Source organism: Rhinoderma darwinii, chromosome 5, assembly GCF_050947455.1.
Source record: "Rhinoderma darwinii isolate aRhiDar2 chromosome 5, aRhiDar2.hap1, whole genome shotgun sequence".
Lineage (NCBI taxonomy): Eukaryota > Metazoa > Chordata > Amphibia > Anura > Rhinodermatidae > Rhinoderma > Rhinoderma darwinii.
This window is the reverse complement of record NC_134691.1, coordinates 154,330,179-154,344,283: the sequence shown is the minus strand read 5'-3', so window position 1 is coordinate 154,344,283 and position 14,105 is coordinate 154,330,179. Positions and strand designations below refer to the sequence as shown.

Below are 14,105 nucleotides of genomic sequence, written 5' to 3'. Positions count from 1 at the left end.
CCAATAATTTATTTTTTTTAAAAATATGTACAAATATGCTATTTCCTTCCATGGGAAAAATAATAATTTATCACTACCTTAAAAAACTAAAATGAGAATCAGGTTCATCAGATCAGGTACAAAGGATATGAACATCATTAGGCCAGGGATACACCTAAAATGTTGTAGCACTACTGATTTAACTATTGAGGGACCGCTGCAGTCCACAAGATTGATTGCAACTCAATGTATTAATTTGCACTGCAGCTGGTTAAAATCAATCAGTAGTACTACAAAAAGTCTTGGTGTAGCCCTGGCCTTAGAGAGGATCTTGGAGGAACCTGTCTTATTTATGCCTCAGACATTTAGTTTGATTTGAGATACAAAGAGCTATTTGAGGTCTTTAGAAATAAGGTTATAATGGCCTTTGCGTCTGGAAAGGGATTTTAAAATGTTGCCTAAGAATTTTAAATCAATAGTTCCACTGTCTGGAAGATCAAATATAATTTTAAAAAGTTTCAAACAAATTCCGCCTTGCCTAGGCCAGGCCATCCCAGTAAGTTCAGCCTGAGACCCACAGGTAGCCACTGTTGATGTTCAAGTGCACGAGTTTACCATTAGAAAGGGGTTGCACAAATTAGATCTACATGGGAGATGTGCCAAAAGGAAATCTTTGCTGTGCGGAAAGAACATCAGGGGAACTTTGAAAATTTCCAATGAGCACCTAGGCAAACATCAGGACTTCTAGAGCAATCTCTGATACGCAAGGCAAAGATAGTTATATGGCCACAATACCAGGAAACCGATTCTGCGAAAATCAAAGACTGTATTTCACCAGAAGAACTGGATACCAACTATAACGTATGGTGGTAGACACATTTTGGTTTGAGTCTACTTAGTTGCATCAGGTCCTGGGTAGCCAACCATAATAGAATTCACTATGAACTCTCTATTGTTCTAGACTCGGGTACTTGAGGATAATGTAAGACCAACTAACAGAAGATTAAACCTCTGATATGTAGGATTTGGAATAGACAAGTCAAAGCTCAGATCTGAATCCCATCAAGCTGCTGGGGGCTGGGGTTATAATGGGTTGTACCTTTATCTTTATAAACTGTTTCAGTAAAAATCAAATATTCACATGTCCACATATTCAAAAAAAAAAAAAAAAACACTCTACATGGGGTGTCTTTACTTTTTCACATGACTGTAGATCCCGTCCTCTCTGTTGAAAATGTGTGCCGAAACCCATTTATTAATGCTCCTCATATGTCTAATTTTATGTATACCTGACTATACATCTTAAAGGACATTATGACAACGATTGAATTGTAAGATGCGCAGGATAGATATATTCGCTATCACTTCTGATTTATTTCTAGCACAGTGGTCATTTTATAGAACTAGTACAGCCTAGACAACTAATCTGAACAAAATCTGCTCAGTATGTTGGTCAATATGACATATAGAGATTATTAATAAATATATCATTAAGTAACCATTTTGGTGTCTGCAAATAAATATGTAGCTCATATACAGGCGGAGTGGAAAGCTAGTTATGTGCCAACCAACTCAATGTTTGTTTTGCCAAATAAAAACTTAAATCTGACATGGTATAGGCAACAAAAATCTTATTATTAGCACTTATATTATACATTCTTCCCCTTTGTATTTAAATCCTTCCTTATCTTAGAGCCAAAATGAAATTTTTCTTATTACATAAATGTACCTTGATAATCCTATGGTTCACTACATTTCTTAACCACTGGCCATTTTCACAGATCAATGTCATGCCAAACATGTTGGTCTATGATTATTTTTTCCTGTTGGGGGATATGTTGGGTGAAGGAACAATGTGCACTCTTTGGGTATGTTCACACGGCAGCGTCCGATACGGCTGAAATTACGGAGCTGTTTTCAGGAGAAAACAGTTCCGGTATTTCAGACGTAATGGCATGTGCAGGCGCTTTTCGCAGTGTCCTTTACGGACGTAATTGGAGCTGTTTTTCCATGGAGTCAATGAAAAACGGCTCCAATTACATCTCATGAAAGTGACATGCACTACTTTGACGCGGGCGTCCTTTTTAAAAAAATGAATGGGCAGATGTTTGCCGACGCTTTGGAGCCGTATTTTCGGACGTAATTCGAGGTTAAAACGCCCAAATTACGTCCGTAAATAGGGTGTGTGAACCCAGCCTTACTGAAATGCCTGCATTTATTGTGGTGAAATTCTTTCAGTATGTCGGGAATCTGGTATGTCTCATGTTGCATGCGTTTTTAATGTAACAAACATTTTTCTTGTAGGGAGAAAAAGGAAGACTTGGTGCAAAGGGAAAAACTGGAGCCAAGGTAAACAATAATATTAAACATATACTGAATTTTTGCATATGGACAGTGTAATGATGATATTGCAAGAGTGTTGCTGAAAACAAAATATGCATAAATCCTAATGAATTTTTACTGTATAAAATTGTAACATACTATAAAGCAGACATATCACAAGGTGGTCGTAGATGTAAAGATCACCATAAAAGTGGTTGTACATTATTAGAAAAACATGGCTGCTTTTTTCAAAATCGCTACCACAACGATACAGGGGTTGTGTATGGTCTTGCATCTCAGTGCCATCCACTTAAATAGAGCTGAGCCTGCAATACCAGACACAACCCGTGGACAGGTGTAGCGCTGTTTCTGGAAGAAAGCAACCATGTTTTTCTAATCCTGTACATCCCTTTTAATAATCCTACCCTAAACGGCAATCTTTGACAATAGCTGTTATGACTATGGTAGAAAAATGAAAAAAAGTAGACTTGTGCCAATGGTATGAACAAGTATGGAACCTATTGCAACTTAAACAATGTGAACATAGAGTTTAATATGTGATTGAACAGGAATGAAAACATGTGCAGCAATACATATGAACAATATTTCCAATGTGTGGAAAATAATTTCCATAGTTACAAATATCGTTGCATGTATGCATCTTTAACGCCGGACTGGTTGAATCTACGGCAAATCTTTATGCTGGGGCTAACTATAGTAGTGGCCAAAAACCTAGAGTGTGTATTCAATTGTTTTCTTTAGCAGGAGTTGTACAGTTGTCAATATGGCATTAACCCCCTGAAAAAAACTTTTTTGTTAAATCCCCATTTTTTTAAATTGGTATAATAGTTTTGAAACTAATGCTATATATACTGGCGGTCATATCCAAGGTCCATAGTCTTAATGCGTGAGAGTTATGAGCAGAAAGTTGACATTGAAAGAGGTTGAAATTGGATTTAGTAATATTTTTTAAAATTTACAGTGTGAATTACAAAAATTTAAATCTTTGTTTAACGCTTTGTTTTAAAAACAGGGGGATGCAGGTGACACTGGAGACAAGGGTTCCGTAAGTGGTTTTAAGTTGCTTTTAAAATAACGTAGATACATAAAGAACCCTTAAAGGAATATTCCTGCGCATAACATTTATCACTTATGCATTATATAGGTGGTTAATATTATATGCTGGAATAACCCTTTTTTTTTTTACAATATCCGAATAACTCATTGTAGACATGTACACAACCAAATAGATTAAACAATTATTCAGATTATAATGTTCATTAATAATAACATGTTTCTCGCTTAGTACTTTAAATTCATTATAACAGCAGAGTATTCAGATCTACAGAAGCCATGTAGGACCATGTTCACACGTTCAAGATTCTGTCAGGATTTAGGCGCAGATTTTACGGCTAAATCCTGCCAGAGTCCGCTAACATTCCGCTGGCAATTCATGTGAATGGAGTATAAAATATCTAATTCAAACGCTCAGGAAAATATCTGCACAGAATAATGAACGTGCTGCGGAAATTAAAATTCACAGCATATTCATTATTGCCATGGATTCCACACTGAAAAACTGTGGATAAGCTCCACTGAATTATAATGGATCTAATCCACGTGTGGATCAGGTGGCCAATACACTGTAGAAATGAGAGTTTCTGATGCGGATTTCTGCAGAAGATTTGCTAAAAAAAATCCATGGCAAGTTTTGTTCATGGCAAATATATCTCATTCAGGTACTAGAAGATTTTTGGCTTTACCTCCTTTGTAAATCTATAGTGGAAGCCTAAAAAATTGTAAGACCATCACAGATTTATTTTAGTCCACCTTGTTACCTGTCAGCTTCAAATCTACGGAAGCTTGAACTTTAGCTATTTTAGAAATGTCACTTGACTTCCACAGTAAGATCACTGATAATATAGATTGGGATTTGTCATAATGATAAAAGATCAAATTAAAATACACAATAATTGCTAACTTTAGTAAATCTCTAACCAATTTAGTCATTAAATCAAACACTTAAAGATAGATACATTTCAAAGAGAGAGATAAAAACCTGTGATTCAAATGTAATATTACCTCTCTATAAATTCCTTGTAAGGCCACATCTTGAATATGGGATTTTGTTTTGGCCCCACATTGTAAAAAGGACATAGGAGAACTGGAGAGGGTTCAAATTTGACTTGCTGGACCTGTGTCTTTTTTCAACCTATGTAACTATGTAACATGTATACTTAATTTGCTTTTGTAATTTTTGTAATAATTTTATTTTTTTGTTACAGCAAGGAAAACGGGGTCGACCAGGCCCATCAGGCCAATTGGGCAGGACAGGTGCTCCTGGATCACCAGGCCCCAGAGGCTATCCTGGACCAATTGGAGATCTTGGAGGAGGTGGCCCTCCTGGACCTCCTGGTTTACCTGGACTACAAGTAAGGAAATTATTTAGACTGTCTTGTGTAAAGTGCTGGGTTAAAGCTAGTTCAATAGTTGGACAGTTAGCTTAGCAGTGCCTCACTATTGTGGGCCTTGGTGAAGGAAGGCACGAGCTACATCAGCATTGTTCAATTGAGGGCATAGCAAATCGATAGCGTCTCCCTTATAATATTGTAGTGTCAAATCAGCACAGTCTGCAAAACGTAAGCACCTGGTGGATAACACAGGGGCATTATCAGTTTGCTAATAGTTATTTTACTGCAGCTATGCGCCCATAAAGCGCGACAAGCGCCTATAATTAAAGGTTGATCAGCGCTTGTTTAAAGGCCATTTACTGGGGCCAATGTGAACTATATGGTGACGAATGATGGTTAATGCAATCGTTTGGTTCCCATACAGTTTATATAATGTCTGCAGCACATCCGCTATTTACACAGGGAGATGTGCTGCCGACACCGATGATTTTCAGGGCAGCATAAAAGACTAAATCAGCTGGCGAACGAGCGTTTGCTCATTCGTTATCTGATCGCTGCCCTATTTACACAGCCAAATAATCGTGAGTGAGCATTTGTATGTAGGTATAAATGGATCTCTAGAGGACCAAAAGTCCAGGCAGTTTTTTTTTTGTTTTTTTTAAAGGTAAAAGCTACATTTTATTAATTCTTGTGCCCAATTAGTGAAATCTTTATTTAGTTCATAAGAAAAATAGGACTTCAGTAAATATATTCCATATACTGTATGTGTCAATTCATGGTTTACATCGTGGTTATAATTTAATGCAAGTGACACATACTTTTTGTGTCTGCATATAGTCTAATTCTTTGTATACTTCATCTTTTGCAAGCAATTATTTTTTTCATGACTAAGTATAGTATCAATCATATAATGATTAATGAACCATTTTGATGGTTGCTGGTCATTTCTCAAGCAATGGTGGTTTATTTAATACACTTTCACTTGTTCTAACAGGGACCTGACATGGCAGATCAGATAGTATATGAGTTGTGCCGCAAGGTTGTAATAGAAGCAACATCGAAGTATGCGGCCAGCATAAGAGGAAAGTGTTCTAGTGCCTGTCCAACTGCGGGTGTATCATTATTAGGACCACCTGGACCACCAGGAGTTACAGGAAAAGATGGAAAGAAGGTGAGAACAAACAATTAACCTGCAGTATAGATGATATATGCGCTATGGTACACTCACAGTAAAGGCCAGGCCTGCCTAGTCTTCGTACTGTCTATCTATTATTCTCCTTGACATGGATGTATCTTACATTGGAGTCGTGAGATCGTGTAACAATGAGTCTGTATCACGGAGAATGTATGTTACTTCCAATCTACCCATGTAGACAGGGAAGTTGTGTCATTGGCTGAAGTAACAACATATCTACATTTCAAGGCAGCAGCTATTTAACTTTTTTAGTAAAAGTAGAAAATCTCCCCTTAAAAAAATGTATTTACGTAAATATTTTTTATAAGCTGTATTCATATTTTAGTCATTTCACTTTCCTAATTGAAGTAGAAATGCTCTGCAGTGCAGAAGCTCTTGCTAAGATCTCAAGGCACGTGTGGGAAGTGTACAGTCATGTACTGTTATCTTGTACGCTAAGATTCTCAGAGTAGCTATGCAGGCATTTGAAAATGTTTGGAAATGTTTTTCCTAGGACTATAGTTTATAGTAATACTGCATTGCTGTTGAAAGTTATCCAAAAACTTAGTCAAAACTTAGTCAGTATTACTTTATGTAGTTGGAAGAATGTATGTATGACAACGTAATAAAATGAGATTCAAGGTTTGAATTATGATTTGCCATGGCGTTACGTCGATTTTTTTTATGGTTGATAAATTCTAATATTGTTCACATCATAATATGCTAATTGACTTACACAAAAATAGCCGAAAAGTACAAGTAGATCATAGTGAACCTTTTATAAATGTGTTGTTATAGTTAATGATGAAAAAAAATCTTGTTTTTGGTAGTTTGTGAATATACAGTACCAACAGTCCAAAAACAAAACAATTCATATATATGCATATATTTTAATCAATTACTTTCAATTAATTAATAATTGTGCAATGAATTTCTTTTTTAAGATTACTACAATAAGTGATACTGTAAAGATTTCATATTTATGGATTAGTAAATGGCATACAACTATAATAAAGCAGTCTGAGACTGCCGACTGAAGTATATTTTGAAAGACCGTATGATGAATGAAATCCTATAAAATATATTCTGCTATTGATAATTGTTATTTTTTTAACACTTTACATATAACATCAATCAGTATGACGTAGTTTAATTTGGTCAAATAAGTTAAATAATGGAGAGACTGAATTGAGAGCACATCACATCAAAAGTTTCCATATAAAAACTAGATAATTAATATTATGTTTTTTAAAGGGAAAACCTGGTGGTTCTGGAGTTAATGGGAAACGGGGCCCCAGAGGACCCATTGGTGTTCCAGGACAAAAAGGAGCTGAGGGTGACCAAGGTGAGTAAATTATGTGACTTAAATTGTAAACCTGAAGCATTTCCATCTTATAATATTATGGCATATCTTTAGGATATGCCATAACACTATGATCTTGGGGGCCTGACCTCTGGGACCCCCACCGATCCCGAAAACAAAGGGGAATTGAGGTCCTTTAACCGCCTTCCCTGCACATCCGCTGTGCAGAGAATTGGGGAGCAACTGGGAGCAAGTGAATGAAGCTGTGCTGTAGTTGCCTGCACAAGGGGGAGTCAAGAGCGTCTCTGTGCAGAGAAATACTGAAGAAGCAGCAACATTTCAGTAGCGCCTTCATTCTGAGGATCAATAGGATAGTTGCAGTCTGACCCCCATTGATCTGTAAGTGATTGAATATCCTAGTGATATACATTAGTTAAATAAATGTATTAAAAAGCTCCCGATTTCAACAGAATCTGCTGAAACTGTGCATGCTGGAATATTGACTGTTTCCCAACAGCAAACATCAAGAAAAGAGTAAAGCAAGTTGGGTGTATCCATACCTGATCAGAGGCATACAGTGGGTGCAGAGGTAGCAGTCACCCACGTGCCGCAGTGCCTGAGGGTACCCAAATGCCCCTCTGCCGAATAAATCGGAAGACACCAGTATTATAAATGGCACATTCAAGGACAGTCATACCATATGCAGTGGCGGATTAAGTGGACCATAGGCCCTGGGCTGTTACCCAAACTTGGGCCCCCTTCTCCACTGCTGCACTGCTGTGCCGTAGCTATTGTTAACACTAACTTTTTGTGAAAGCATTAGCAAATGGGTGTTATGATTCCCCTTATCAAAGGGCTGTGTCCCTACATAATGACAGTCTCCAACCATTGCTGATAGTATCACACTTTCCAAGGACACATCCTCCTGACAGGGGGAATGGTAACACCCATTTGTCTATCAGTCTTTGACTGCACAAAGAGTTTTTGTGAAATACAAGGATTTCCTATAATAAATATGTCAGGAAATGTACAGGTGACGACTTCTCAGATTCTACTAGTTTTTTTTCACTTTTCTTCTCCATCCGGTCCAGACCTCATGACGACTTCTCCCGGTCATGACCCATTTCTGCAGAATTTGCCACTCAGATGTCTTCAGCTTCCCACTTTTACAACATTTCCACACCTATAAATGAAGATAAAATTATTTATTATTATTAATTTCAGTTACTTATATAGCGCCAACCAGGGGCGTAACTAGGAAAGACTGGGCCCCATAGCAAACTTTTGACTGGGGCCCCCCTCCCCTGGGTGTCACACAACCCCCCCTTGTAGATAGTGCCTTTTTTACAGCCCCCCCTGTAGATAACGCCATACAGCCCTCCCCTGTAGATAACGCCATACTGCCCCCCCTGTAGATAACGCCATACAGCCCCCTGTAGATAACGCCATACAGCCCCCTGTAGATAACGCCATACAGCCCCCCTGTAGATAACGCCATACAGCCCCCTGTAGATAACGCCATACAGCCCCCCTGTAGATAACGCCATACAGCCCCCCTGCAGATAACGCCATACAGCCCCCCTGCAGATAACGCCATACAGCCCCCCTGCAGATAACGCCATACAGCCCTCCTGTAGATAACTCCATACAGCCCCCTTTGTAGATAGCGCCATACAGCCCCCTCTGTAGATAACGCCATACAGCCCCCTCTGTAGATAACGCCATACAGCCCCCCTGTAGATAACTCCATACAGCCCCCTTTGTAGATAGCGCCATACAGCCCCCCTGTAGATAACTCCATACAGCCCCCTTTTTTAGATAGCGCCATACAGCCCCCTTTGTAGATAGCGCCATACAGCCCCCTCTGTAGCTAACGCCATACAGCCCCCTGTAGATAACGCCATACAGTCCCCCTGTAGATAACGCCATACAGTCCCCCTGTAGATAATGCCATACAGTCCCCCTGTAGATAACGCCATACAGACCCCCTGTAGATAATGCCATACAGACCCCCTGTAGATAACGCCATACAGACCCCCTGTAGATAACGCCATACAGCCCCCCCTGTAGGTAACGCCATACAGCCCCAACACCCAAAAAAAATCCAACATATAGTGTGTCCTGCAAAAGACATGTGTGATCGCTGGGACGCCCAGCGATAAGGAGAACGGGGGACCGAAATTTCCCCAAGTTCTCCATGACTAACCTCTGACTTCCGGAGTCTGTGCAGCTCAATAAAAATGAAAGGAGCGCTGGTCACGCAAGCGCACAAGCAACACGGGCCCCCTCATACCGCGGGCTGCTACAGCGGTAGTTACGCCACTGGCGCCAACATATTACGCAGCGCTGTACAGAGGTCGTCTTTTACTGTCTCACAATCTAAATCCCCTATTGGTATGTTTTCGGGGTGTGGGAGGAGAAACCGGAGAACATACAAACTCCATGCAGATGTTGTCCTTGGTTGGATTTGAATTTTTTTTTTTATTATTATGTAAATATAATAGCACCATACACTACGCACCTGAATAAATCAGTACAAAACACTGTGCCCCTGAATATAATTGTGTCAAACGCTGTTAAGTAAAGCACCACATACACAGTGCCCCTTGTAGATTACGCCACACACATTCCGCTGTAGATAGCACCACACACATTCCACAGTAGATAGCGCCACACACAGCCCCTGTAGATAGCGCCCCACACACCCCCTGTAGATCGCATTACACACAGCCCCCCTGTAGATCACGTCAGACACAGCCCCCTATATATAGGCCACATGGCCCCCTGTAGATAGCGCCACACAGACCCTCTGTAGATAGTGCCACACAGCCCGTGTAGATAAGGCCAAACACCCCCTGTAGATCGTATCACACACAGCCCCCCCTACAGATAGCGCCATACAGCCCCCTCTGTAGATAGCGCCACACACACCCGCTGTAGATAGTGTCCACACACCCCCTGTAGATAGCATCACACAAAGCCTTGCTGTAGATCACGTCACACACAGCCCCCTATATATAGGCCACATGGCCCCCTGTAGATAGTGCCACACAGCCCCTGTAGATAGGGCCCCACACCCCCCTGTAGATAGCATCACACACAGCCCCCTACAGATAGCGCCACACAGCACCCCTGTAGATAACGCCACACAGCTCCCCTGTAGATAGCGCCACACAGATCCCCTGTAGAAAGAGCCCACACCCCTCTGTAGATAGCATCACACACAGACCCCCTGTAGATGGCGCCACACAGACCCCTGTAAATAGTGCCACCCCCTGTAGATAGTGCCACACAGCCCCCTGTAGATAGTGTCACACATCCCTGTAAATAGCACCACCCCCTGTACATAGCACCCTTGTGGATAGTGCCAAACGGCCCCCCTGTGTAAAAAGGGCCACAGATTCCCCTGTAGATAGTGCCACACCCCCTGTAGATAGAGTCACCCCCCTGTAGATAGCACCACCTCCCTTGTAGATAACGCCACACAGCCCCATGTAGAAATTTACACATAGCCCCCCTGTAAATACGGCACACAGCCCCCCTGTAGATATGGCACACCCCCTGTAGAATGTACCACCCCCTGTAGATAGTGCCACACCCCCTGTAGATAGCACCACCTCCCTTGTAGATAGCGCCACACAGCCCCATGTAGAAATTTACACATAGCCCCCCTGTAAATACGGCACACAGCCCCCCTGTAGATATGGCACACCCCCTGTAGAATGTACCACCCCCTGTAGATAGTGCCACACCCCCTGTAGATAGTGCCACACCCCCTGTAGATAGCACCACCTCCCTTGTAGATAACGCCACACAGCCCCATGTAGAAATTTACACATAGCCCCCCTGTAAATACGGCACACAGCCCCCCTGTAGATATGGCACACCCCCCTGTAGAATGTGCCACCCCCCTGTAGTTAGTGCCACACTTACCTGTCCCCGTTCCACTGCCGTCCTCTCCTCCTACGATACAGGCCTGGTCTCTTCTGACCAGGCTGCATCCATCGGAATGACTAAAGCGTGCATAAAAAAAGCCTGAATCGCGGGGATGGGAACTGACAGTTCTCTTGCCAGTGAGGTCAATTGTACCCGCGTCCTTTGGACATCCAGGGGCCTTCAGTTTTGTCTCGTTTTTTGCCGTGATTCGCAGCAAAAATGTGACAAAACTGTGATGTGATCTTTGGGCGGCCGTGGGCCGTCCAGGAATCTCAGGCCCCAGGCGACCACCTATGAGGATCTGCCACTGACCATACGTGCAACCTGTGCAGTTGCACAGGGGCCCAGTAGATTACGTGGGTCTATCTTTACATTAAAACTGTTTCCTACTGTCTATCATATTTTGTTAGCCTTAAGCGGGGTGCTTATATACTGAGCTATTTGAGAGCAAGGGACCCATCTATTGTTCTTGCATAGGGGACATCTGCTGTCTATGTCTGCCCCTGGGCACATGGTAAGTGAAGGTCCTATTACCGACTTTGTGTTGGGACTCAAGAGTTTTAAGTTACACCTCTGTGCATGATCCTTTGTTCTGCTGGGAGATAATCTGCTTTTCTAACTTTCTGGCAGCAAGTTGTCTCCCACTAACCATTAAAATACTCATGCACACTTGGTTATTGTGAGATTACTATGTAGTGTAATTCAGAGCTATTCTGAGTTAATACATATTTTTAAGTGTATTACTCTTTTATATTTCAGGTGAAAAGGGTGAGAAAGGGCAAAGAGGAGACCTAGGTACAGGACTACCAGGCCCAGATGGAGTTCAAGGACCAATAGGTAATCAAACTCTTTAAGAAAGGTAGTTTGTATATGATAAATAGGTAATAGGAATTATAAAAAATACCAAAATCTTACCCTGACATTGAACAAAAGGAGTAAAAGTCATAGTCCGGTAAACGGTTTACTTTGTCTGTGCATTACACGAACGCTGCCTTTGCTTTTCAGCTCCCACTGTGATAACAGTTGATTTTTGGGGTCCCAGCACATGAACCCATAATTATCTAGTCACTGGATTACTTGCTTAATGAAAATTGAAGTATGTCAAGACAAATAAATTCTATTTGGATCACAAGCGAAATACAGTGAAACCTCTCCAAAAGACAACATCTTTGAGAAGGCCACCCCTTTATCTAGTCCAGTTTTCCTGTCACAGATTTTAACTTCCATCATATATTATGCATACAAGCCATCTTCTTTGAGAGGACCACCCCTTCGAAAAGGGATTTAGAGAAACATAATAGGCATTGCTTATATCTAAATCTCAGCGTCATAACTGTTACACTTCCATATTCTTATGAGCTAATGGCATTTTAGTTTTTTACGTATGGCAGTCACAAATATTCACAACGGCCTTAGGGGTGTGCGACCTGCGCAATTGCACTGGGCTCATCACTTGTCAGTACTGTAGCGTGGCACCATTGACCTGGTTGGTTTGGAAACTTGCACTTGGTACCTAATCCTATGGAAAGGCAGCTACCTTGATTGGGCAGTTTTATTTTTGTCAACTTTTAGTGTTATTCAGGTAACTTACAGCAATGCTATTTGGGCACTTTATGGTATGGTTATAGGACTACTGTATCACTTTATTATTTGGGCACTATATGGAACACAATAACTGTATGTGTCAATATGCACATGGCACCATCCCATTTAAGGCCAGTCCTAAATATACCTATAAGCACTATTGCAGCCGATGCAATTGCATCTGCATTTTGTAGGAAGCAAATTATTTCCACTAAATTTAACTCGATTATGTTATTACTTACATACAAAATCCACAAAACAATATAAACGTAGGTATTGTATAAGAAAAGGGCATGTTATTAATGGTGCCAAAAAATAAAAACGGATTTTAATACATCACCATGATGGCGATTACCTAGGACTGCCCAACTATTGGCATCATTCATGATATAATGTCTTCCCTGTTTTTGGGTAAGTACTTGGATATAGCCAAAGGGAGCAGGCTGTTAGCAGTCCATGATAAAAAAAAAAAAAAAAAAAAAAAAGTATTAACTCGAATCCTTCGCGGTCAGGAATAGGTTGCATGGTATCTCATTGTGTATTAACACTCCCCAAATATATTTATCACACTCAAAAGTGTGATTCACTTCATTGTAGTTCTAGTTCTGGAAACTAAATGTTATCTACTGTACCTTTTACATAAATTCTAAAATCGAACATTCAAGATTAAAACACATGAGGTTTGGAATACTTGATGACAATAAATAGAATTTATTTATGGGTTGCAGCACTTATGTGTACTTTTCGCTTATTTTATCAGCAGGAATAGCACTTATGTAGATTTTAGGTTGGCCTGTACATGGAATGGAAAATGTGACTGTGGAACATTCATCACTTATTCCTCAGCACCACTTCCTGTCATTTTGACATATTCTGTAAAACAGCTCACACTGAGAAAACAGTCAGTCTGGATGTGTATATTCTCATTGATTCATCATATGTACTGCAATGTTCCTGTATTTTAACCATTTGTATTTCAATTTTGCAGGTTATCCAGGATACCCAGGAGTTGCCAAGGATGGACAACCAGGACCACAAGGTCCTCCTGGTTACAGTGGCCCTCCAGGGCAGCAGGGGATACTAGGTGCTGCAGGGGTCGCAGGATTCTGTGAAGCCAGGGACTGCGGTATTAATGCCCCATCAATGCTCAGTGAGCAGGGGTTAAGGAAGCCATTTTGATAAAAGTTTGACTGACACCGAAGAGGACAATAACTGGGTGCTTGTTCTTCCTTTATTGGGTAGTGATAACATGATGGATCTGTGCAAAAATTACTTATTAGGCTAATGGATATGCAGATTAATCAAGAAGTTGTAACCACAGAAACAATCCTCGTATCTGTACGTCTGCGGATCTCATATGTGAATTCTATAAGATTCTTTCAAATACCAAATTCTA

At 40.8% G+C, this 14,105-nt stretch overlaps 1 protein-coding gene across 1 annotated transcript; it reads left to right on the top strand.

Annotated features, from left to right (window-relative positions):
- Positions 1 to 1,778: 1,778 nt before the first annotated feature.
- Positions 1,779 to 13,888, top strand: LOC142652517 (uncharacterized). The gene is made up of 8 exons (XM_075828168.1): positions 1,779 to 1,847; positions 2,284 to 2,328; positions 3,335 to 3,367; positions 4,587 to 4,733; positions 5,707 to 5,883; positions 7,141 to 7,231; positions 11,885 to 11,962; positions 13,698 to 13,888. Exons 1-8 carry the CDS (start codon positions 1,779 to 1,781, stop codon positions 13,886 to 13,888), a joined length of 831 nt encoding a protein of 276 aa, XP_075684283.1.
- Positions 13,889 to 14,105: the final 217 nt, after the last annotated feature.

Excerpts from the sequence above, each read along its gene's own strand:
- LOC142652517 (XM_075828168.1), top strand. The coding sequence starts at position 1,779 with ATGTTGGTCTATGATTATTTTTTCCTGTTGGGGGATATGTTGGGTGAA. Across the intron at positions 5,884-7,140 it reads CAGGAAAAGATGGAAAGAAG|GGAAAACCTGGTGGTTCTGG; the intron begins GTGAGAACAAAC and ends TGTTTTTTAAAG. Across the intron at positions 11,963-13,697 it reads TGGAGTTCAAGGACCAATAG|GTTATCCAGGATACCCAGGA; the intron begins GTAATCAAACTC and ends TCAATTTTGCAG.